The sequence below is a fragment of the Schistocerca cancellata genome, chromosome 8 (assembly GCF_023864275.1).
Source record: "Schistocerca cancellata isolate TAMUIC-IGC-003103 chromosome 8, iqSchCanc2.1, whole genome shotgun sequence".
NCBI classification, from domain to species: Eukaryota; Metazoa; Arthropoda; class Insecta; order Orthoptera; family Acrididae; genus Schistocerca; species Schistocerca cancellata.
Window position 1 is genome coordinate 442880805 of NC_064633.1, and position 27768 is coordinate 442908572.

Below are 27768 nucleotides of genomic sequence, written 5' to 3' on the forward strand. Positions count from 1 at the left end.
CCTGGGACAATGAATTCACGGTGTTCTTATTTCAATTTCCAGGAGTGTACGTTGATATGCTGCCACACACGGTATGTGCGCCGTTCTGTGAAAGTCCCACAGGAGCTACGAGACACTAAAAGTCAGCATATATGACGAAGGCACATCGCTTCTGGTGGTGGGAATTCTTAGACATTACAGACCTTTATCCACCGGAGGCATTTTCACACATACCAGTTCATGGCTCGAGCAGTCAGTGATTGTCTTCCAAGATACTCTCTCTTGGAAAAGGAGTTGTATTTATGACAAAAATACCTTGCCCCTTTATGTTTTGGCAATTGAGTTGAAAGTATGTGGGACACGTTTTTCATCCACTTGCTTCTCGCCCTCAGAGAATAGCAACATATCTATATGTTTGGAGTGCTGACCGGCTACATTTGGAATGAAAGTGGTCCAACTGCTTTATAATTTACGTCTTTCTGCGCGATGTGCTCCTGTTCATCGTCTTCTTGCTTGCTATCATCTACATCCAGATTGTAAACGTAAGCTGAATAATGTGTGTTTTGCCTCTCAAATGGTTGTAGGTGCTGTAGTTTTTTGGGGAATAAGATACCTTTGAAGTTATGGTACCATCTGATGTTTTATATATAGACGCTGAGGGTGAACACTGCAATTTCTATCGAAAGCCAGAAGCGACCATACAAAGTAAAATTTATCGACCTCAGCAGCATTCTGCACATCAGTACATGCATGTTTAGCAGCAATAAGAGGGATGAATTTGGACATTCCATTGTGTGGATCAAGAACGTGTTAGTATATCCATGCGCAGTACATGGCTGAGCGCCTTAAAACCCTCTTTCTTGCTTTGCAGAAAAATCGTCCAGTATGACACACTTGTTCTGAAACACTCTGTGATCGAGTACCCCACGATATCACACCGTTAGCCCCCCAAACGTACATGGCGCTCTTTACCTCAGCAGCAGCACAACCTTCTTTCGCAATACTGAACTGCCTGACACCTAATGACGGTATACCACAGGTCATTGGAGACTCTGGGGAGATTGACAAGCATTAAGGAATTTGGCAGGGTCTCGACACCCTGCATTAGTGTTGCCAATGTGTGCTTGTTTCATCCCGTCCCCAAACATACCAACAACCACAGAGTAGTCCTATGTGGCTGCAGAATTTACCTGATGATCCATAACAGAGCAGGCTGTAGGGCTGCATGGCGATACCATAGTGATGTCTGATGTTGACAACAGTGAGATGAATGAGTGTTTGAGGAGAATGGCTGTGTTGGCAAAGGAGCTTTTTTCACAAACCCATACCACATGTATAATGACAGACATGGCTGCAGTGGTGTTTGTTGGCACGGCGATAAATCAGGCTGGATCGATCTACTCATCATCGTCTGGTCAGCTGGTGAAGTATAAGTAGTCGTCTTGGGTGGAAGTCCACATTGGCATACAACGTCCCTCACATTTCCAAAGAAAGAGAAAGTATTGATAAGATCATGCATAAAAATGATGTATACATACATCTATAACAATTCTACTTATGCTCATTTGCCACCATTTCTTGTAATATCTTATCCTGTTGATCGACACCCATCACATTATCTTCGATCGGACCTATAAATCAAAGTCCATGATGATAGTTCATGATGATGCTCCAGAGCACAGAGAACGTGGCTGATTCAGCAGATAAGCTGGTGTCATTATTCCATACCTCGTCGATGAGGTTGTGTTTGTGGGTGCGGCAATGACCTGGGATGGGATTACCGATGCTTCGCCACTGTGGCAGGTTGTGGAGTTGTTGTTCCGTATGCAAGACCAAGTCTGAACACATGCGTCATATCTCGAACAGAAGAAGAAGAAGAAGAAGAAGAAGAAGAAGAAGAAAAAGAAGAGGAAGAAGAGATTAATCATCAGACTGCAGTTGTATGTACATAAACATTGAAAATATATCTTAAATAAATACCTGTAGGGTAACTAGAACCAAATTGGAGACACTAATTAGCACCTGGTGAACTATTATCAAACTGTTTCCACTGTAGTGCTTCATCACTGCTGATGCTGTAGGTAGTGTCGATGTTGCTAGAAGCAGATCTCATTCTGGAATGCCTTTTCTCCTTGAAATGACTCCTATATAAAACCATTCTGCTGCTTTTATCAACCAGTAGTAATCACGTACGTTTATATCTAGTCACATGGTTTTCAGACGGATGGCACCAGCTCACAGTGGCACATAGGCAACACTATCTTAAACACTCCTGCTGGATTCCTTAATATGGGATTACATTTTGATGCTGGTGTGTGCGCTAGACCACCATGTGGTCAGTGGTGGAATGCAGTGCGTCCATTGATCAAAGGAGAAAAGTATTTTCCTGCTGCTTCATGGCTACCTGGACGACTTACATCCAAGAGATATGCCATGGGCCAAAATTGTATGCTATTATCTGGTGAGTAGTGCTCACGACCCATCCCTCGCAGGCCCATGTGCACTGTGGTGACTGACTCTGCCTGTTTATGAAAAGATGGTGGGCATACACATTGAGCACCAGCAAGATTATATGCAGGCGTCACGTGTGAAACAGATGCCGTTAGCTATCATGACATGCACCGTTCTGCAGTAATAGTGACGGAAGCAAAACACTGAGAATAACATTTTACTCTGCCAGCGAGACAACATATTAGGGCTGCGCTGCGTCCAATAGTGGATGGCCACCATCACAGCCAGTTCGTCTAGAATCCTGAGTACACTGTTTTGGTATCTGGAGATAGAGGTGGATGTTTCTATCAAGGTGCTACTGCCCTTGCTCATGCATTAAAATATGACACAAACATAATCGGTTCGACAGTGGTGCTCTTTGAAGAATAAAAAGATGATGTCTTTGAACACGGTGGAAGAACGTCCAGATAAAAAAAAAAAAAAAAGGAAACGCAGGTACTGTCTGTCAATTCTACGTTTTAGCACTAAAATCATGACTCCCTACTATTGACAAATTTTTTTCAAAGCAAGTAGATCACTGCTTGCTTTCAAATTAACTTGTTTTCACATTAAAATTAACACATCTAAGTATGATTTCTCACAGTATAGAATGCCAATGTGTTGATGTCTGTAATTATAACATTATTACTTGTTACCTCACCTGTGGAATCTCTAATGCGATGTGAAACTGTCCAGAACATCTTGTATTTCTGTTTGACATCCACATCTTTTTAAGAGTAATTCCAGCGTCTTGCATCACATACACGTTCATCTAAGGTGGTAATCGCCTCCACAGCACTTGATCCATGAAAGCACACATTTAACTCCCTATGACTGAGCCATAGATTCTGTATATTTTCTGTAAATATTTTCCAGTGTTTCGCCGCTGAATTTTTTTTCTGATATGTTAATTGCTCCTACAGCGTTGTCCTCGTATAGAGTTAAATGGCAGTTTTGTCTCTGAAACCTTCATATATACCAAACATCAATTTATCACAACAACATTCTCATGACCGACTTGCGAGAGAATGATGCCTTATGTGAGAAAGCAGTTAACTGCCATGTTTCCGAGCTGCCGTCGGATAAAAAAGAAATTCGTCACAGTCCACTGTCATCTAACAGGGGAGGTCCATGTCGCAGATCTCAATGCATGCAACTTAATGTATAAACTTCTACGACGCATAACTCCTTCCATAACTCGAGTGGGTATCATGCTCACCTCCTTGTTGAGCACTTGGGTGATCTTATCTTGAAAGGTGATAAGATCAGTGTCAAACCTGACACGTTTGAAAAGTGCAAATCACGCCAAAAGTAACATTCCACTTCCTGGATTCGCTATGATTCAAGCACACGTCTCATCAGAAAGTTGCTGAGATGATGAGTTAGAAGGATATGCATATCACCAGAGGTGCATATTCTGATGATGTAAAGTTTCAGCTTGTGATGAAGAAATGCCTTTCCTTGCGAATACGTGAATTCCGAGGAGAGACTTCTCAAAACCATGTTGCTTGATATAACTGCAATCTGCAGTAAATCCTTGGGCACTGCTATAACGGGTGCAGGGTATGCGCATGCGGTGAATGTTTAGCAGGAGCTCAACATCCTTGATTTAGGGGAATGTGCTACATTGTACATGAACACCGATGTATGCCTGCTCATAGACTTCTTGAGAAATTCCGGAGTGTGTATCTGGGCATATGCACTGAAGGTCCTGCCTACTGCTACACCGCACCAGGGCTTTCGTGGGATGCAATGTTAAGAACACGGGTCTGTGTCGAACCGTTGACCAGTGCTGAAGTGTTGTTCTTGTTATAACGCGAGATTTTCTGGGGGCTTTACCAGTGCACACAGGTATCCCAAGGTGAATAAACTGGAAACGACTGAGGAGGAGTTCAGGCCGTTGGTGAATCAAGTTATATTCCTTACTTGGATGTAAACAACCTCTATGGGCAAGCCATGCAGCAAACTCAGTCGTTCCGTGGGTCAAGTTTTTGTTTTGTTTTTTTTTTTTTTTTTTTGATCGTGAGTCTTTTGACTGGTTTGATATGGCTAGCCACTAATTCCTCTCCTGTGCCGTTTCGTCTCAGAATATCAGTTGCGACCTACGTCCTCGATTATTTGCTGGATATATTCCAAAATCTACATCTACATCTACATCCATACTCCGCGAGCCACCTTACGGTGTGTGGCGGAGGGTACTTATTGCACCACTATCTGATCCCCCCTTCCCTGTTCCATTCACGAATTGTGCGTGGGAAGAACGACTGCTTGTAAGTCTCCGTATTTGCTCTAATTTCTCGGATCTTTTCGTTGTGATCATTACGCGAGATATATGTGGGCGGTAGTAATATGTTGCCCATCTCTTCCCGGAATGTGCTCTCTCGTAATTTCGATAATAAACCTCTCCGTATTGCGTAACGCCTTTCTTGAAGTGTCCGCCACTGGAGCTTGTTCAGCATCTCCGTAACGCTCTCGCGCTGACTAAATGTCCCCATGACGAATCGCGCTGCTTTTCGCTGGATCATGTCTATCTCTTCTATTAATCCAACCTGGTAAGGGTCCCATACTGATGAGCAATACTCAAGAATCGGACGAACAAGCGTTTTGTAAGCTACTTCTTTCGTCGATGAGTCACATTTTCTTAGAATTCTTCCTATGAATCTCAACCTGGCGCCTGCTTTTCCCACTATTTGTTTTATGTGATCATTCCACTTCAGATCGCTCCGGATAGTAACTCCTAAGTATTTTACGGTCGTTACCGCTTCCAGTGATTTACCACCTATGGCATAATCGTACTGGAATGGATTTCTGCCCCTATGTATGCGCATTATATTACATTTATCTACGTTTAGGGAAAGCTGCCAGCTGTCGCACCATGCATTAATCCTCTGCAGGTCTTCCTGGAGTACGTACGAGTCTTCTGATGTTGCTACTTTCTTGTAGACAACCGTGTCATCTGCAAATAGGCTCACGGAGCTACCGATGTTGTCAACTAAGTCATTTATGTATATTGTAAACAATAAAGGTCCTATCACGCTTCCTTGCGGTACTCCCGAAATTACCTCTACATCTGCAGATTTTGAACCGTTAAGAATGACATGTTGTGTTCTTTCTTCTAGGAAATCCTGAATCCAATCACAAACCTGGTCCGATATTCCGTAAGCTCTGCCTTCCTCTACAGTTTTGCCTCCTACAGCTCCTTCTGGTGCCATCAAAGTTATTACTTGATGTCGTAGGAAATGTCCTACCATCCTATTCCTTCTCCTTGTTAGTCTTTTGCATATATTCCGTGCCTCGCAGATTCTGCGGAGAACCTCCTCATTCCAGCCCACTTGCTTTTCAACAATATTCTGTACCACCACACCTCAAATGCTTCGATTCTCTTCTGTTCTGGTTTTATCACACTCCATGTTTCATTGCCATACAATGCTGTGCTCCAAACGTACGTTCTCAGAATTTTTTTCCTCCAACTAAGACCTATATTTGATATTAGTAGACTTCTCTTGGCCAGTGCTAGTCTGATTTTGGTGTCCTCCTTGCTCTTTACGTCATGGGTTATTTTGCTGCCTGGGTAGCACAATTCCTTAACTTTATCTACTTCGTGATCAGTAATCCTCATGTTAACTTTATCGCTGTTCTCACTTCTGCAACATTTCATTACTTTTGTCTTTCTTCGATTTATTCTCAATGCATATTCTGTAGTCATTACACTGTTCATTCCATTCAACACATCCCGTAATATTCACTTTCTCTGAGGATAGTAATGTCATCAGCGAGTCTTTTTGATGTCCTTTAACCTTAAATTTTAATTCCACTCTTGTACTTATCTTTTACTTGCGTCATTGTGTCTTCGATGCATAAATTAGAGGTGAAAGACTGCATCCTTGTCTTGCGCCCTTTTTGATCCAAGCACTTCGTTGTGGTTCTCCCACTCACATTATTCTCTCTTCGCTCTTGCACATGTTGAATATTACCGTCTTTCCCTAGAGATTTCTCAGAATTTCGAACATCTTGCACTATTTTACAATGTCGAACGCCTTTTACAGATCGACACATTCTATGATCATATCTTGATTTTTCTTTATTCTTGCTTTAATTATCAACTGCAACTTCAGAACTGCCCCTCCGGTGTCTTTACCTTTCCTAAAGCCAAAGTGATCGTCATCTAACGCATCCCCAACTTTCTTTTCCGCTCTTCTGTATATCATTGTTGTCAGCACCCTGGATGCATGAGCAAGAATTCTTGCACTTGTCAGTTCTTGCAATTTCCGGAATTGTTTGGATTATGTTTTCCCGGAAGTCAGATCGTGTATCGCCAGACTTAAACACTCCACACATCATCGTGAATAGTCGTTTTGTTGCCACTTCTCCCAATGATTTTAGACATTCTGATGGAATGTTACCTATCCCTTTTGCTTACTTGATCTAAAGTGTTCCAAAGCTCTTTTCAATTCCGATTATAATTCTTGATCCCCTGTCTCTTCTCCATCGACTCCTATTTCCTCTTCTATCACGTCATCAGACAAATCTTCCCCCTCACAGGGGCCTTCGATGTACTCTTTCCACCTATCCCCTGCACCTCTGAATTTAACAGTGGAATACCCATTGCACTCTAAGTGTTACCGCCCTTGCTTTTAATTTCACCTAAGACTATTCTTATTTTTCTATAAGCTGAGTCAGTCCTTCCGACAATCATTTCTTTTCCGTTTTGTTCACGTTTTTCATGCAGCGATTTCGCCTTAGCGTCCCTGTGCTCCCGATTTATTTCATTCCTAAGTGAGCTGTATTTCTGTACTCATAAATTTCGCAACATTTTTGTACTTCCTTCTTTCATCGATCAACTAAAGTATTTCATCTGTTATCCATGGTTTCCTCGCAGTTACCTTCTTTGTACCTATGTTTCTCTTTCCAAATTCTGTGACTGCCATTTTTAGAGGTGCCTAATACTCTTCAGCTGAACTGCCTACTGAGCTGTTTCACACGCAGTATCTATAACCTTATAGAACTTCAAGAAAATCTCCTCATTCCTTAGTACTTCCGTCCTCCACTTCTTTGCGCAGTGGCCGCGCGGGCTAGCCGAGCGGTCTCAGGCGCCTTGTCACGATTCGCGCGGCTCCCCCCGTCGGTGGTTCAAGTCCTCCCTCGGGCATGGGTGTGTGTGTGTTGTCCTTAGCGTAAGTTAGTTTAAGTTAGATTAAGTAGTGTGTAAGCTAAGGGGCCGATGATCTCAGCAGTATGGTCCCATAAGACCTTACCACAAATTTCCAATTTCTTTGCGCAGTGTTTGTCCCTGACTAGTCTCCTACACTTTAGCTTACTCTTCATCACAACTAAATTGTGATCTGAGTCTCTATCTGCTTCTGGGTACGCCTCAAAATCCAGTATGTCATTCCGGAATCTCTGCCTGATATAATCTAACTGAAATCTTCCCGTATCTCCCGGCCTTTTCCAAGGATACCTCTTCCTCATGTAAGTTTTGAACAGAGTATTCGCAATTACTAGCTGTAATTTATTGCAGAACTGAATTACTCTTTCTCCTCTCTCATTCCTAGTACCGAGCCCATATTCTCATGTAACCCTTTCTTCTATTCCCTCCCCTATAACCGCATTCCAGCCTCCAATGACCATTAGATTTTCATCTCGCTTTACGTGCTGAATTACCCGTTCAGTATACTTTCTGTCATTTTATCTTTAGCTCGCGACGTCATTGTCGGTGTTGATATGCTGTCGATTTTGATGAGAGTAACCCTATTACTGAAATGTTCACTGTAACTCACTCTGTGCCTTACCTTCCTGTTCATAATGAATCCTGCTTCCGTTATACTATTTTCTGATGCCGTTTGTGTAACTCTGTAATCATCTGACCAGAAATCTTCGTCTGTGTTCCATTTCACTTCACTGGTTCCTACTGTATCTTGATTGAGCCTTAGAATTTCCCTTTTCAGTCTTTCTAAGCTCCCCTGCCTCGTTCAAACTTCTAATGTTACACGCCCCGACTCGTAGAGAATTATCCTTTTGTTGGTTATTCCATCTTTTTCTCTTGACCACATTACCCTTGGCAGCCTCCTCCCAGAGACTGGGATGGGGGCCTAGTCTGGGATCATCATCATCACACTATTTCAATGACAGGCCACATGTGCTGTGGATACACATCATGTGTTTTTAATGCAGTAATTTCCATTGCCTTCTGCATTCTCATGCAGTTCGTCATTGCTTATTCTTCCACCTTTAGGGGCAGTTTTCCACCCCAGTGTAAGAGTGTGCCCTGAACCTCTGTCTGCTCCTCCGCGCTCTTTGACAAGGCCGTTAGCCGAATGAGCGTGATTTCTTATGCCGGAAGTCTTCGGACGCCATTGCTGATGATTTTTATTCGAAGTTTAAGCGGTGGCAGGGTTCGAACCCGGAATCGAGCATGTTGTGAATGCTAATCAAAGACGCTACCCCAAGACCACGGGTGCCCAGAAAGGAAATCGTCAAACTGAAGAAAAGGATGCGTGATGTCGCTGACATTTTTTTGAAGGATCTGTCTTGGATGTAGTACTGACTTATACCAGTCATCTGCATGATACGCACAGCAACTTGATGCTGTATCGGGAGCGCCTAATCTGTCGCAGTGTCTCTGTCCCCAAGCTGCTGAAAACGCTGGGGAGTAAGTAGAGATACCAGAATGAGATATTCACTCTGCAGCGGAGTGTGCGCTGATTTGAAACTTCCTGGCAGATTAAAACCATGTGGCAGGAAGTTTCAAGGAGAGATACATTCTGCACTACAGAAATTTGCAGCAGTGCTTTAGTTTAGGAACGAAACTTATTAGACTCTCCCGCGGCATTTCCTTCAAGCAGTGACACTGGTTGATGACGTGCACTGATGTAAGCTCCGAATAGAGGGTTGTAACGACGTTTGACTTCGAAAAATTAAATTAGTTAATTAATTAATTAATGATTCTATTTTCGGAAAAACCATGGAAAATGTCAGAGAATGCCGCGAAATTTGCCGGCCGGAGTGGCCGTTCGGTTCTAGGCGCTACAGTCTGGAGCCAAGCGACCGCTCAGGTCGCAGGTTCGAATCCTGCCTCGGGCATGGATGTGTGTGATGTCCTTAGGTTAGTTAGGTTTAATTAGTTCTAAGTTCTAGGCGACTGATGACCTCAGACGTTACGTCGCATAGTGCTCAGAGCCATTTGAACCATTTGAAACGCGAAATTTGCTTAGCTTACTGTGGGGATGGGCGTTATGGTGCGAGAGATTACATCATAATCAGGCCAAATTTTAAACAGGCCACCGTATTCAATCAAGGGTAGTCGCTGTGGAGATGGCCTTGTTTTCAGTTCAGTTCACGAAGCCTGTCCATGTCGGTATTTGTGTTCTGGACCACTCCAAATACCACATCTACCGATTTCACTATGAGTTTGCGAAGCTGAATTCGCCTGATACCAAATTACGGACAGTATACGACATGAACAGTTTCATCTGTATGAAGTAATTATGTACAATCCCGAAGCATTCAACATGTGTGGATATGCGATCGGTAATCCTTATGGCACAACGCTGCAAAGCAAAAACCTTGTCGGTCTGATGAATGAGAAGGCGAATGGTTGACACATTGTGAAATTTGTGAGGCTCAGATAGAAAATTTATGGATATCGTATAGATGCATGTGACAATCAGAAGCGTGCTAAAGGAGTGCATCAAGTGACCTCGAAGGCCGTCTCGATAGTGTGTTACAGGAGATGCCTGCTCGGGGATGCTGGCGCCGTTCCGCTTACATTGTCCCAAGTAGTCTTTCAGTCATGAGGTCATGACAAACATACTGCAGCGCAGCTAGAAATGCCGCTGTTGTGTGTCATAATGACAAGTGCTTTATGACTGGGGACAGGATCGGGACTATCTCGTAATGGAAATATTGGATTGCATATGGAATAGTTATATAAACCATTTGTCACAGTTGAGTATGTGAGAATGTGTTAATGACTACACACACTGTGTGTGCGGAAATTGTGAATTCACTATGTTTGCATGTAAATATTGTACATATTCGTGTGCAACTGTGGCTTTTTTTCACCTGTTGGTGCTGGTCTATGTTCCTCGTATATTGTATATAGAAAAGTGTTCAGAAAGAAATGTAAATACTTTATGTAGAATCATCAAATCAACCAGAAAGAAAATAATTGAGATGTAGCTGTTGTATGAAAGACTGGAAAGTGTATATAGAAATTGATTGTTGTGTTTACGTTCTTCTAGTTTTATTGTACCTGACAGCATTAGTAACGTGCATAAGTCATCAGAAAAATGTATTGTAAATATATCTTTGTAAATAAACTAATGTATATAAGGGATCAGGAAAAAATTGTTTAATTATTGTTCATCGGAAGAAATAGCTTTGTAGATAAACTAGTGATTATAAGACATCAGAAAATATTACTGTGCTTCGTAAATAAAACAACAAAAGGATAAAAAAATTGTAAAAATTAGCTTTGTAAAGTATTGTACATGAATTACTTTGTATATAAATCAACAAAAGGAATCCCAACAAAAATTGTTAGTAATTAAATCAAACAATACTATTAAGAAATTGTATTACAAGATATATTGATATGAATAAACTATTAGTTAATTAGTGGTGTCCTTATTATTTCCTGACTCTTTCACTGTATAACTATTGTTGACAATAATTCGGTTACTACAAACCTGAACCTCTCCCTATGATGCACTGACCTCGAATGAAGAAGCCTATACAAATGAACTAGTTATAAAAGATGAGGTGAGGGAGGGGGAGATTGAATCTTACTGGTATAGGAGTGGAGTGGGGGGGGCGATTTCCCGCCATTTTATAAGTCTAAAAATAGGAGGGGTTTCATGCTAGTTTTAGATCACACAAGACCCCATGACCGATATCAAGGTACATGACCTTGAATGTAAGTAGTCCAGTAGCCTCAGGTGTGTGTGTGTAGGGTGGATGGTCCCATAGATGACGTCGAATGTACCACATATAATTTCTGAAGAATGGGGTATCCTTGAATATAACTAGTCCAAGTATGTAACCTGACATTAGAAGTGACATTGAGATAATATCGTTATGTTGGCTTGAATGGGCACTGATGCGCTGATACGCACCATTATGCTACTTACCTTAGGAGAAGTAGTGGAGGAACATTTGAGTACAAACTTGGAGAATATTTAGAGTGACTGTTTTGGTGTTATTGTAGTAATCGATGGAGATTTCAAGTTACCAGCTATAGACTGCGAAATAAATAATCAAGGTGTGTAACAGGGACAGTGCATATTGTGAAATAACTGTAAACATCTAATCTGAGAATCACTTTGGGGAGATAAACAGAGAACCGGCTAGTGGAGGTATTATATTAGATCTCCTGGTCTAGCATTTTCCGTAGGACAGGAAACAGTATTTTTTATATTGTTAAACATTAATTCGTCACGTTGCCCTCCAGCGATTGGCCGCACCTCTTCTCAGGCTGCAGCCCTCGCTGTGCTGTCTGTGTGCTACCGTGGACGAATCTGTAAACACTTCATCAAATCGGGACGCATAAAACCCTTAAAAAATTTTTGTTTCTACCAAGAAACAAACGTTTGTCTTTCGTTGACACTGGGCGCCCAAGTTAATGCTGCCAGGAGTATTTGTTTGGACTTACTCCATTTGAACACTAAAAAAATCTAAATTGCAAATATATCCCTAAACATGAGAATAAATGTGCCTGATAGCTGCTAAGGGAAACACCAGGTATATATCGTGCACCCTAACAACGCTACCAGATATTATCGAGATATTCGAGGCCCTAACTACCTTCCTGAATATGTTTCTCATTAAGAACGACGCACTGAGCACCGCTTTGAACACTTGAGTTCATCACCTTATCCGTCGTCATGCTTCGTGAGGATGTGCTTTGCTTACTTGGTACAGCTCAGCATTTTTAATCAAATATGATACCTATATATTTATCATATTATGTTTGATATGTTTGGATTATATGTACACGCAAGGTAATACTGCAATTAAAATTAACCCCTATTTACTTGATACTTTATTTATTTGCTTAAGGCGCTCAGAAAAGCTGCTCTCATGTCTAAAGTAGTGCATAGAATAGTCTCAAATATTAAAAGTTTTTCTACATCATAGTATTTTTTAAACTATTTGCTCTGGAATGCAGTAAAAATACATCAATTATATAGTAAATTTATACATAAAAACCATAATTAATTAAAAAGAATATTGAATGAAAATAGTAAAGAATAAAGAAAAGAAACTCATCTATTAACTTGTCGCTTTAGATTAATTTTGCTTTCTGGCTATCGCTTGGCGGCTGTATCGATATCTGGACTATTTATATACTATAGTGCGGGTCGCCCTCCTGCTCGTGTGTGACTCAGTACGTCTCAGGCCATCATAATCCTTGTGGGTTTCATACGTAACATGTCTGATGCTAATTATCTGAGTATGATTTGGTAATGTAATTATAATTAATTGTCGAGTTGTTAGGCGACTTCACAATAAGTCGAGTTATCACTAGCCTGTTTCAAGTTACTAATATAACTATTAAGCTAAATTAAAATTATGCGAGCTTTTATACGACAAGCGCAACACTTGACTAATTTCAAAATGTTTTTATCTTACTTTTTAAATTACACTCACGCATTTCTTCTTGGTTAATGTCACTGTCGTATCTCACACATTCTGTCACTATCGGCACTATTATTACCTCAACACCTTCCACCCCCCCCCCTCCCTTTGCATCTTCTCTTTAACTCACCCCTCTTCTCTGTCTACAGCTCTCAGACCTGTTTTTCGGCCCTGTTAGTTAATTCCTAAATAATTACTGTGTAACAACGTTCAATAACTGAAACGTATCAGTATATCTTTTTAACAACCGAGTGTCGCTTTAAGGCGTGTTCATGTTCTGTAGCTTCCGCTTGAGACAGCATATGAACATCAGGTGCTTGATAATCCTAAACCGACACATCACACGATGCTGATAGTCGCGTCCTGTCATAAAATGAACTGTAACTCTATGGGGACTTATGCAAACTATTTGTATTCTCTTTATGACGTTCAGAAAAATAGTTTTCTTTTGCTTCCTTTATTTCTACTGACCCAATCCCGCTGCCATTCGTCAGGTGCCCCGTTTCGAAAATCTAACGTCCTGTCTATTATAGAACCTGTAGGTTCCTGCATTTTACGTTATCTCGCCGTAACCGCTATCTTGCGGTAAACACCTAACTGTTGCGTCAGCTGGACATTTTGCGAAAATGATGAGAACAGTCTCTGCTGGTGTAGCCCTGAAGACTCTCGCCATCCTAGGAACCCGAACACTTGGCACAAAACCCACAATGATAATCATTGTGGTGCAGGCTGTAGAGCGTCTAGGAGTAAGCCGAAGCTGGCAGTGCCAACGCTGGCCATTTCATCCACGATTTTACTCTCCGTTTGACTAGGATTGATAGGGAATTGGAGAAAATGCGAAGAAGAGCAGCGCTTTCTTGACTGTCTTATTTATTAGACACAAAACTATACAAGAGAGACGTTGTGCATCACAGTTTGGTTTACTGTTGAAATTGTGAAAGCATACTTTAGATAAGAAATAGCGTCCATCTGCATTGGCCCTATACAGTCTACATATATCGCGAATCTTTCGCCCAGCGGAAAGTTCCAAGCTACTGGTTCAAATGGCTCTGAGCTCCATGGCACTTAATATCTGAGGTCATCCGTCCCCTAGACTTAGAACTACCTAAACGTAACTAACCTAAGGACATCACACACATCAATGCCCGAGGCAGGATTCGAACCTGCGACCATACAAGCTACTGGTAAAAACACAAGTGACTCCCATATATAATAAGGGCAAAACAACGCACTCACAAAATTACTGGTGGGTATCAATCAGGTCGGTTTGCTGCCGAATTCTTGAACGTATTCTGCGTTCGAACATAATAAATTTTCATAAGATAGAAAAGCCAATATCCACAGATCAGCACTGAATTAGAAATCATCGGTTATGCGGAACGCAGGTTCCCCTTTCTCGCACGATGACCTGCGAACGTAGATGAAGAGCAGCAGGCAGCGTCCATATTCCCAGAGTTCCAGAAAGCGTTTGTCACAGGGCCCCATTGAAAAGTGTTACCGAAGGTCCTAGTGTACGGAATAGATTCTCAGATATGTGGATGACTCGAAAACTTTTTGGCTAATAGAAGCCCTTACATTGTGCTGGTTCCCGAATCATAATAATAATAAGCGTATGGCATTGGTGGACGGAAGACCCCTCGCGGGGCGGTTCGGCCGCCGCTCCCCAAGTTCTTTAACGCCACTACGGCGACTTGCGAGTGAATGAGGATGAAATGATGATGAAAGACACACAACAGCCAGTCATCTCGAGGCAAAGAAAAACCCTGACCCCGGCGGGAATCGAACCCGGGACCCCGTGCGCGGGGAGCGAGAAGGCTACCGCAAGACCACAAGCCGCGGACGGTTCCCAAATGTTCGTCAGAAACAGGAGAATCTAGAGGAGTGCCTCCCCCCCCCCCACCAAGGAAGTGTGGCAGAGTCTCTCATATTCATTATATACATAAACATTCTGAGGAATAACTTGTGCAGAAGTCCGCGTTTACTGACGCTGTAGTGTATGGAAATTTGTTATCGGTGAGCGGAGGAGGATACAGGATGACATAGAAATTTGGTGTAATTAATGGCAACTCGCTATAAATGTATAGAAATGTAAGCAAATGCGGATGAGCATGAAAAACAATCCTGTAGTATTCGAATAGTATGTTAGTGGATTGCTGCTTAGCCACATCATTTAAGTATCTAGGGATAACGTTACAAAGCGATATGTACTGAAACGAGCATTTAAGATAGGCTGTGGGGAAGGCGAAAGGTCAACTTGGGTTTATTGGGAGAATTCTATGAAAATGTAGCTGCGTGTAAAGATGACGACGTGCAGAACACTTATGCAAACCATTCTTGTGTACTGTTTGAGTGTTTGGATTCCCACCAGGTCGGATTAAAGGAAGCAATTCAGGGGCGTTTTGCTAGATTTGTTTCCTGTAGTTTTGAGGAACAAGTGAGTATTTCTGGATGTGCTCCATGAACTCAACTGGGAATCGCTGGAGGGAAGACGACGCTCTTTTCGCGAAACATTATAAAATTTATAGAAACGGCATTTACGACTGACTAAAGAAAGATTTTATTGCCACTAACGTACATCTCACGCAAAGAGAAGAAAAGAGAAATTAGGGCTTGTATGGAGCCACACACTGTGGTGACGAAAGTCACGGCCTAGCGAAATGCACATATACAGATGGCGCTAGTGACTACACAAGGTATAAGAGGGCGATGCATTGGCGGAGCCGTCATTTCTGCTCCGACGATTCATGTCAGAATTACAGACTTCGAACGCGGAAAGGTAGTTGGAGCTAGTCGCATAGGACATTCCATGTCTACAGTGTCAAGAGTGTGTCAAGAAAACTAAATTTCAGGCAATACCTAACGCCATGGAGACCGCAGTGGCTGACGGCCTTCACTTAACGATAGAAAGCAGCGGCGTGTGCGTAGAGTTTTCAGTCCTAACAGACAAGCAACACCGCGCGAAATAACCGCAGAAATCAATGTAGGACGTACGGCGAACCTATTCGTTCGGACAGTGCGGCGAAAGTCGGCATTAATGAACTATGGCAGCCTGCAGCACCTCTGCTGGGCTCGTGACCGTAACGGATGGACCCTAGACGAAAGCAATCGCCTGGTCAGATGAGACCTGATTTCAGTTGCTAAGAGCTGATGGCAGGCATCAAGTGTGGCACAGTCCCCGCCGAGACATGGACCCAAGCTGTCAGCAAGGCATTGGGCAAGCCAGTGGTGACCCCAAAATGGTGTGGTCCGTGTTTACATGGGATAGACTGTAAATGGTTATGTCCGGTTACTTAGAGATCAGCTGCAGTCGCCTCAAACATCGATGGAATTTTTAGAGATGACACTGTGCCATCTCAGAACATTCTGGACAGTTCGAGCGAATGATTTGGCCTCCAGGATCGCCTGAAATGAATCCCATCGAACATTTTTTGGGACATAATTGAGAGATCAGTTCGTGCAAAAAATCGTGCGCCGGCAACACTTTCACAATTATGGACGGCTGTAGAAGTAGCGTGACTGTTATTTCTCCAGGGGACTTCCAACGACTTGTTGAGTCCATGCAACGTCGATCTGCTGCAGTACACTGGGAAAAAGATGGTCCGACACGATATTGGTTCAGATCGCTCTGAGTACTATGGGACTTAACATCTGAGTTCATCAGTCACCTAGAACTTAGAACTAATTAACTAACCTAAGGACATCACACACTTTCATGCCCGAGGCAGGATTCGAACCTGCGACCGGAACGGTTGCGCGGTTCCAGACTGAAGCGCCTACTGCCACAACGGCCGGCGACACGATATTAGGAGGTGTCTCATGACTTTAAGTCATCTCAGTGTATAGACAGTCGTCTTTCTCTCCATTTGCGAGTCGAACGAGAAAGAGAATGACTATCATTGGTTCAACGTATCCTCCATATTCACCGTGCCGTGGCCTTCGGAGTATGTGTGTGGGTGCAGATGCGCTTGTGAAGAATAAACCGATACAGATATTCTTTCCACCTGCATTTCACAAAAAGGCCATAGAGGTGAAATAGATTCGAGCCGATGTGGAGGCTTACCAAGAATCGTACTTCCGTGAATCCTTTCCACCTGGCAAAGAAAATGTCAGCGACATTCAAAGCGCCCTCCGCCACACAACAGAGGATGGCTTGCAGAATGTAGGTCTAGACTATGACTATGACTGTACCTACACGTCGTCGTGGAAATCCTCGAAACAACTGCATAATGTTCAACTCGTAATTGGGCTGCTGCCTCCGATTTGCGGAGAGTTTGCCCTTAAGTAGCATAAATGCGAGATTTGTTGGCAGCTATTATCATGTTATTGCTAGAGCACCACCACTGTAGCTCTGAGAGTATATGGTTTGTACTTTCTCCAGGCTTGCTTCTGGAATCCCCAGATATCACACCACCTTCATATCATCGCGTAAGCCACATCCCCCATTCGTTTCCTTATTTCCATCCAACAATTCCAAACGTGGCCCAGTGGTCATAAATATTGGTCCACGTATCGAGCCTTGTACGTAACTATTAATAACCGCCACATTCGCTCCATGTATACACACACAGACCAGCCATTCGACGGCACGAAGTAATCCGAGAAATTAAAGTAAATGCATTTTGGAGTCCAGAGACATCTTATGCGATCCACCATCCCAGGCCACCATAAACTGTAGTAAAACCTGTGACGTTGATACTAGCTGCACAACATTTACTGTTTGTGCTGGTTACAACTGGAGATTGATGGTTTCATACTGAGGCCGAAATAGAAACCTGCGATCCTTGCTTTACGAGGCGGTGCTGTTCAGACAGTGGAAGCTGGCCACTGAGGAGTCGCCTCCCTCCCACCCCCAACACTCAACCAGAAATGTCACTATGTGTGCAAGTCACGTTGGCGTAGTAGCACGCCCTCGCTAATGAGAGACCAATTGGCTCCGCAGGCTGTCGGTGCGACGTACCGCCCGCGGAGACTCTCCGGAGACGATGGAGTGGGAGCGCAACAACACGGTGCGGCTGATCGAGCTGATCCGCGCGCGGCCCTGCCTGTGGGACGCGTCGTCGCGGCGCTACACGGAGCGCCACTGCCGCCGCGACGCGCTCGCAGACGTGGCGCGCACGCTCGGCGTGTCGCTGCTGTGCGTCCAGAAGAAGTGGACCAACCTGCGCACGCAGTACTTCCGCGAGCGCACCCGCCTGCAGACGATCCCTGGCCACAGCCCCAGGTGGTTCGGCTTCAACATGATGCGTTTCCTCGAGGACGGCCCTATCGGCCAACACCAGCGCTCCTCTAGTGCCGGCAGTTCCGGCATGGTCGTGGTAAGCTTAATGGTTCGAGCTGTCACTAAATACTACTGTGTACGAAGAACTAATCTGTCACATCCAAGATGATGAAGTGTGTGTCTATGATACACACGGTCATTGAGTGCATCATCTGAACAACTGATCCATGTGTACGACATGTGTGACACTGACGACGAGCGATCTGGCAACGCTATATCATTCTTCTTGTGTAGACCGTTGTGTTTATCCCTTCCAGATGCACAGCCCAAGTTTCAGCTCCGTACAGCCGTCATGTGATTTTTGAAAGCACTATCAGTGAAGTTGTGTGTCACGAAAATGGAACAGCCAGCACTCAGACCAACGTCATGCCAACGTCATGTTAGACTTGGGGAATCCTCCAGTGTGAGCTATAAAAATTTGAAACAGGCCTATGGGGAACACTCCTTATTAAAACCAAATGTTTTTCGCTGGTACAAATCCATTTCTGGAAGGCCGAGAACACGTTGGAGATGAATCTCGCTCAGGGAGACCTTCGACTTCAAAAACCGACGAAAACATCGTAGGTGTGCTTGCTTTTGAGAGACCGTATACATGAAATTTTGACCCGAGATTTGCATAAGAGAAAAATGGTGTCAAAAAACCTCACAACTGAGTAGAAGGACAATTGAAGAAACATGTGCTTTGATCTTCTTGACAGGACTGCCAATGACCACAAATGGTTCAGTCGTGTGATCACAGGTGATGAATCCTGGATTTTTTAGTACAATCCTCAGGTAAAGCGGCGGAGTCAAGACTGACACATCGGGACATCTCCTCGACGGAAGAAAGCTCAAATGAGCAAATCAAAGATCAAAACAGTGCTAGTTATTTTTTTTTTTGTGACTAGAGATATTGTGCACAAAGAATTTATTCCTCCAGGGAAAACTGTCAGAAATGCCCTTGAAGGGTTCAGGAAAATGGTGAAGCAAGTGAGACCTGATATTGCAGACAGGTGGACACTGCATCATGACGGTGCACTCATATGGCCACTTCCATCACGGAATTTTTGACCTCAAAAGGGATTCCTGTTGTTCCACAGCCCCCCGTTCAATTAATCTGACTTCTGGTGATTTTTTTCTTTTTCCGAAATTTAAAAATGTCGTAAAAGGACGACATTTTGGGACTTTGGAGAACATTTAAAAGAATGTATCCGACATGTTAAAGGCCCTCTCAGTTGAAACCTTCCAGTGCTGTTACCAAGACTGTAAACGAAGACTCGGTCGGTGTATAGCTGCCGAACGGAACTACTTTGAAGGGGAAAATAGTGTGGTTTGAAAAAAATAAAAACGTTGGTAGATCACACCATTCGTGTATCTCACACACTAGTATCCAAATGGTACGCGCCATCAGTAAATAAGAGCGTATTTCCAGTTCTAGGTGACGATACAGCTACATAACAATGTAAGTCTCTCTTACAGGACAGTAAGTGTACGACAGCTACTGATAAAGGTTTAATTACCACCACGAAAAGGCAAGTTGCAGCACGAAACTAGGTATTAGTCATTCAACCTCCTCCCTACGACACATCCCCGCCCCCCCCCCCCCCCCAATGAATGACGTGACGAAGTCTTTCATTGGAGAAGCGTAGGTACTGATTGTTCAGGAAACGTTCCACTTCAAAACTCACCTCGCCGTCTTTCTGGAAATGTCTGCCACGCAACAGTTTCTTCATGCAAGGAAAGAAGAAGAAGTTGTTCGGTGCTATGTCACGAGAAATTGGGACGTGAGCCGGTCAGGGTGGCCGAGCGGTTCTAGGCGCTACAGTCTGGAACCGCGCGACCGCTACGGTCGTAGGTTCGAATCCTGCCCCGAACATGGATGTGGGTGATGTCCTTAGGTTAGTTAGGTTTAAGTAGTTCTATGTTCTAGGGGACTGATGACCTCAGAAGTTAAGTCCACAGTGCTCAGAGCCATTTGAACCAGTTTGAAAATTGGGACATGAGGCAAAATGTGACAGCCCAGAGAAGTAGAATGTGTGACTGAGTCCTGTGGAAAATGAGCTGGGGCCTTGTTGTGGAGTAAAGACATCCCTTAAACAGCCACTCATAAGTTCGTCAAGAAGCAGTGGTAGAATGCTCCCGCGATGGTTTTCCCGGGCCACAAACTGTTAGCCTCATAACATGCAAGTCTCAAAAACACTCATCACCATTTTGTTCCAACATGCCTACGTCTTAGCCTTTTCCGGCGGTGCGAATCCTCACGTTTCAAGTGCTTGCTTCGACCTTTCGTCTCGGTTGAATACTGTCTTAGCCAGCACTAGTTCATGGAGATTAGTCGACCTAAGAAGTCATTTTCTTCATGTGGGACAGCAAAACCGTATCTTTCTTAAAAGACATTTTGAAGTTCTCCACATCGGCTATTTTTCACAAGTATTCAATTTTTTATACTTTTCACGATTAGCAAGTTTCGGCCATACAGGCTAGTTTCAAGTGCAGTATGTGTCAGTCTGTTGTACAAATATCCTGTTAATCGACGGCGATATTACCAATCTGAAAGGGAGCATGTAACGCCAAAGCGTCAGAATTAAAACCAGTAAACTTACTGCATGCGGTAATAGCCACCTTTACAATTAATCCCGCGTTATAGGACACTATGCGTGTTTGCTTTCGTTGTAGAACACTAAACTCTGCTGTTGTAATTCTGACGCTTACACCTTATATGCTCGCTTTCAGATCGGCTATATCGCTGTTCATTAACAGGATAAATGTATAGCACATCGACATGTAATGTGCTTCAAAATGGCCTGTAAGGCCGAAATTGGCCAATCGTGGAAGGTGTAATAAACTGAATATTTGTGAGAAATAGCCGAGGTAGAAAACTCGAAAATGTCCTTTGACGTAAGAAGTCATTTAGGTAAACCTTATATCGACCCTCTCTCCTTTAATTGAGCCGATAATTACTCCTATGAACGATTATCTTTGTATGCTGGTAGTAATGTAATGCACTACGTAGGCAAAAACAATCTAATTCAATTATTTATTTCTAATTTCTGCTGCCAGTCACTTTTTTCATTTTATGTTTAATCTAACATAATACAACGCGTTTCGAACATGTTCTTTTCATTTTCAGGCGTTTATATATACATACATACAGAGAAATGTTACTTAAAAATAAACTGTCTTAAACTAGATTAATCTAGAACTCTTTGTCCATTGTTTGCTACTGTAGCGGCTGGTGTGGCTTTTGGGGAGGGGGAGGGAGGCGGGGCAGTGGATGGCTAGAAGTAGAAATTAGTGATGTCTTCTGCTGCTTTTCTTCCTTGTGGTTGACTGTGTATATCACAGCCAGTGTCGGATGCAGATAGATTTGCATCAGTTATGTGTTACGAAATAGTGTGAAAGGCTTTTATATGACAATTGATCACTTACGATTTCATCGTCTTGCTGCTTCACTTGCATCACTGGTGTAATGGCGGAGCTGTTGATTGACATTACGCTGTTGCACATTATATTATGTCACTGATGCCAACGTAACTCACTGCACAAATTGCTTCGACATACATGTAAACATTATGCGCACAACACAAGATGGCGGACTGTAGCATGTGAGTCTGTATCGATTATAGAGGTTTTTTAACGATATTCTTGATACTGACAGATTTGAAGTCAATTATTTACATTGACACTTCTTGAATCTATTGAGCTGGAACTGGCTTAAGACTGTTGAAGAAATCTGAGTTTTTGAATTCTGTTATCTCATTAAGAATGTTATCTCCATGCTTTGTATTATGTATAAAGATTTCCATTTCTTCCATGATATCCATTCTTTTATATTTTCGTATTTTGTGTAAAATTTCGAGTTTGTCTTCGATTTTAATTTATCAAGCCTGTAACAAATCAGCAGTAGCAACGAACATTAAAGACACAGGCCATCCTTAGAAAATCGAAGACAACCTCGAAATTTTACACAAAATACGAAAATATAAAGGAATGGATATCATGGAAGAAATGGAAATTTTCATACATAATACAAAGCATGGAGATAACATTCTTAATGAGTTAACCAAATTCAAAAACTCAAAATTCTTCAACAGTCTTAAGTCAGTTCTAACTCAATAGATTCAAGATGTGTCAATGTAAATAATTGACTTCAAAGCTGTCAGTACCTAGAATATCGCCGGCCGGAGTGGTCGAGCGGTTCTAGGCGCTACAGTCTGGAACAGCGCGACCGCTACGGTCGCAGGTTCGAATCCTGCCTCGGGCATGGGTGTGTGTGATGTCCTTAGGTTAGTTAGGTTTAAGTAGTTCTAAGTTCTAGGGGACTGATGACCTCAGAAGTTAAGTCCCATAGCTCTCAGAGCCATATGAACCTAGAATATCGATACAAAACCTCGGTAGTCGATACAGACTCACATGCTACAGTCCGCCATCTTGTGTTGTGCGCATAATGTTAACATGTTTGTCGAAGCAATTTGTGCAGTGAATAACGTTAGCGTCAGTGACATAATATAATGTGCAACAGTGTAATGTCAATCAACAGCTCCGCCATTACACCAGTGATGCAAGTGAAGCAGCAAGACGATGAAATCGTAAGTGATCAACTGTCATATAAAAGCCTTTCACACTATTTTCGTAACAGATAACTGATGCAAATCTATCTGCATCCTACACTGGCTGTGATATCATACACAGTCAACCACAAGGAAGAAAACCAGCTGAAGACATCACTAATTTCGATTTCTAGCCATCCACTGCCCCCTCCCCCCCCCCCCCCCCAAATTCCACACCAGCCGCTACACTAACAAACAATGGACAATGAGTTCTAGATTAATCTAGTTTAAGAAAGTTTATTTTTAAGTAACATTTCTCTGTATGTATTTACGTATGTATAAACGCCTGAAGATGAACAGAACATGTTCGAAACGCGTTGTATTATGTTAGATTAAACATAGAATAAAAAAGTGACTGGTAGCAGAAATTAGAAATAAATAATTATCCCACACAGTCACGGTTCACAAACATAGCCATTATGGCCGAAAATAATCTCATTCAATTTTCTCATTTTGGGAAGAAAAGAGTGATCTGTGTTGCTTGCTACAAAACATTCTAAAACCAAGATCATAAAAATGTTGCTGTACTTAAAACAACCGGATTCGACAGACTTTTGTATCATTTTCAGGTTTGCAATAAAGTGCATATACATAGAATATTTGACATACTGTACATTTACATACCTGACATACTGTAAATTTGCATACCTTAAATATCTTTTTGTTATTAAACGCGTTCAGTTTTAAGTTGGAGCTCATGCTAAGTTGTCATGCAGATAAAAACACCACATTATAAAAAATTTGTCGTAAGTAAAATATTTAAAAACATAGAGCACCTTGTGCAGATGGGCATGTCCATATACATATGTAACAATTATCTGTGAGCGGTATATATATATCGACATGGCCATTTGTCCAAGGTGCTTTACGTTTTTATATATTGCAGTTACGGAAACCCTTTATAATGTGCTGTTTTTATTCACGTGACAACTTGACGTGAGGTCCGCTTAAATTGAATACATTTCACAAGAAGAAGATGTTTTAAGATATGTAAATGTCCCACTTCCATTATTTGTAATGCCAGATAAATTACACGGTTCGACAAGAATGAGTTTCGGTTGGCATAGGTGAAGCAGTCACGAAATCCAGTGGCTGGGGACATACATTCATATCGTCGTGCAAAACTCTGTTATCTGATCCAAGAATGATTTTTCACTTTTTTTCGCTATTTCCCTGACTGTGACGGCGCGTGTTCGATCACCAAAGCCTCCACTGCTCTTGCAGTTCGCGATTCGTCGCAGAAAGTTTGCCTCTTCGTTGGGCGTCATGCAGACTTGTTTGACCACCCTGGTAGCGTCTGCTCCGCCTTAAAATTGTGTCGCATGATGTCGCATTATCTCCGTACACTGCAGTAGCATTATTCCCCTTCAAAATCAGAAAACGAATTAAAAAATAATATTTCGCGTCAGTAATTAAAACACGTGTCACCCACGCTATGAGGTGAATGAAGAGCTCTGTTAGCGATCCGTCCGAGTACTGCAGAAGGAGTGTGTGCAGTTTTGAGGAATTTCTTCGTAGCGGCAGAATGGTGGCAGTTGGCCCTTCGTATATATCCGATACCTGCTATACAGTATTTAGATTCAGAGACACGGTCGCCAGTCCAACACATTCATCAGCCAGAGAAGGTCGACACAAACGGGTATCATCGCCCGTAATGAGAAACACTACAACAGTTGCACTTAATAGAAGTTCAACATCAGTTTTTAGTGCTTCATTTCTGTGCTTCTCCCTGTCGGAGCTGTACATCCAGCTACCTGCGACCGAGCGAAGTGGCGCAGTGACACCAGATTCCTATTTGTAAACAGAAGTGCACGGTCGATTTCCTTCCTCAATACGAGCTTGTACCCTTGTCTCTAATGACCTCGTTGCCGACAGGTTGTTAATCTCTGATCGTCCTTATTTCCTTCCAGAAATATACGAAAATATGTTCTCTACGTTCAGACATTGAATTGATCCCGTACTGTAGGATCCCACAATCACCAAACTCGCCTCTTTCCACGATGTGCTTGTTAACAGTCGGTCTAATTCCTTCCATGCACGTGAAGCGAACATAGTTCTTCTGAAAACTGAAGCTATGCTATATGTAAAGAGCATATTCCACAAGTCACTCATGGTCCACAGTAAACACAGACAGCTCTAGGATTTCCTGAGCTAATCACTCACTGTCAGATATCAGACGTACGGAGCAACTGATCTCAAATACGCAGTTTGTTGCGCAATTGCAACTCCTAAGGCATCTCTAAACTCTGCACATGATTGTCCCCCAGACATAGGTGCAGTGCAGCTCAGGCCTGTTCTTAGAATTTGCCCTGTTGTAGGTTGCTACACTTCATCAAACTTGTACTGGTCTGTGACAAACACGTTGCATGTCTCCGAACAGGCGCGAAAGCTTCCGCACATTCGACACTGCAGAGACTGCGGTCAGCGTCTGGTTTGCTTCTTGGTGTCCCAAGTTCCTATAGCGCAGTAAGCGTCCTCTAGTATAATTATGTAACATTACAAAAGATTACACTCTGCCGACAACGAAACTTACGTACTGATTTTTAATATTTTCCATTCACGTCTTTAATTGTTAAAATTTAACCTTTGGACACTGGAGAATTCAAAAATAAAGGAGCCAGAGGCTATAAGATTAAAACCGCTAAAAGGATCTACGGAATAAGGTGTGGTCTCTATACGAGCGCTGAGGTCCCAAACACACTTCTAGAGGGACTCGGGCGCATAGCCACGTGACGACAGAGCAAGCACGTGACCTCGTCGATCGTGAGAACCGAAGTGCCACAATCCAATTTCCCAGGAACTTCGCTCTGTGTAAGTGGGGCAAAATAAGCGAACACGTGTCTCGGCTTATCCGTAGATGCTCGACTATTCCTTAGAAAATGACGTCAAAGATTTCAAGGTAATTTATGTGCCTCTTAGAGAGCAGGTAGTACACCCGAAGTGGCTTCGCACTTCTGCGCTCTGTGTTCGGAATCCAATTATTACTTTATAAACACGATATTGCAGTACCTCTGCTTATTCCGAAATACGATGAAATGTTCCTTTGGACATTCGGAATAACACAGGTACTGCAGTATCGTATTCCACCAATGTTTTCCAATGTATAATAAAATGGCACTGTCCTTATTCGCCTACTAATTGTATATCTGGAGAATGAATTAAAAAACGCAAAAAAATAATAAAACAAAAATGAATAAGAACACTATTTGATATTGTTGTCGGTAAAATTTCTGGAGTGTACCTTGATTCATAATCAATTGCAAGCGCAATTGTTCTGTAGTGATCCGTTACGGGCGGTTTGCTGCGAAATTATTGCCAACGCGCGAAATGTTCAGCAGTGTTAGAAAAGTGTCTTTTCCGAGTGAGATTCACACGATGAAATGTTACTGTGGAAAACGTGCCTTCGTACAGTGCTCGTTGTATTCTTCGGAATTTCTGTTTCGAATGTTTCTACGATCGGTATCATCCAAGGGAATACACCAAATAAAAAAATGGCTATGAGCACTATGGGACTCAACTGCTGAGGTCATTAGTCCCCTAGAACTTAGAACTAGTTAAACCTAACTAACCTAAGGACATCACAAACATCCATGCCCGAGGCAGGATTCGAACCTGCGACCGTAGCGGTCCTGCGGTTCCAGACTGCAGCGCCTTTAACCGCACGGCCACTTCGGCCGGCAATACACCAAATATTCTTGAAGAATAAACGTAAGAGTAAAGTACAAGAATTAAAATGAGAACTGATATAAGAATGAAACATAAGAATATGAGGATTTAAAAAGATTGTAAGCGCCGAAAATACCAAGCACACATACATCACATAAGAAATGTATGACAATTACTGTGAAACTCAGTTGTAATTTTACAATTAATGAAACGCTCTTGTATCTTCTAACTTGATAGGAAAGATTCCCGTAGTGACCTTATACTGATGTGGGTAGATAAATGAAAAAAATAAAGTAAAAAGAGTAAATGAAACCAACAATCGGGTTTCGAACAGAAGGCGCAAAAGCGAAAAAGCTGCAACGCTAGCCACTGCGCCACTATTTCTACTTATATTGGCGTGCTCTAAAAAGTAATTAACTTACTTTGACTGTCACTTTTTCAGGAACGGTCGAGTATCTACGGATAATGCCACGCGTTCCCTTATTTTGACTCCTGTTCCTCTGAGCATAGTTTCTGAGAAGTCTGTTATGGCACTTATTGTCTTCTGCACATCTGTCGTAATGAAATCAAAGAAATAGAGGCTTCCAAAGACGAGCAAAAAGGTTGTTGTCCGTTTCCTTACAGTGGAAGGAGTGCGGGGAACGGCCAGGACCTGCGTAAGGCTCAAGCGACAAAAGCTGACGCTTGGGACGCCAAACTGTGAGGGGCCCAAAGGCGCCACATTAGTAAGATTTCTATAGGAGACCTGTCACAATACTTGCGGCCACTCGAGGCGCCAACAATCTGAATGGGCCTCAGAAGTGATGGTGGGTATCACGATGAGCTGCGAAAACTGACACGGGCGAAATGGGAGGGGTTGGAAGGAGCGCCAAATGATAACCCGCTCGAGTGGAAAACTGGTCTCAAACTTGGCCTCATAATGGCACAAGCGTACGGAGAGCACTACATGTCCGTTGCAATGTCGACGCTCTGTCCCACATCTGGCGTAATGGCTGCCACTCGCCGGTTTTCAGTAATGGTATCGGTAAAGTGGTGTGGCGTTCCAGATCACGCGTCATGGACGAATGGCACTTGTTTCCCCTTCAGTCGCTTGTGCCACGCCTCGACTCTCGCAACGTTCACTTGTACCGT

At 42.8% G+C, this 27768-nt stretch overlaps 1 protein-coding gene across 1 annotated transcript in view; it reads left to right on the top strand.

The window, feature by feature from the left end:
* The window catches only part of LOC126095618 (myb-related transcription factor, partner of profilin-like), a 202932-nt gene that overhangs the window by 95734 nt on the left and 79430 nt on the right, over positions 1-27768 (top strand). Inside the window, exon 2 of the mRNA XM_049910385.1 lies at positions 18044-18419. Coding sequence (XP_049766342.1) covers positions 18044-18419 — 376 coding nt within the window. The remainder of the gene's footprint in view (positions 1-18043; positions 18420-27768) is intronic.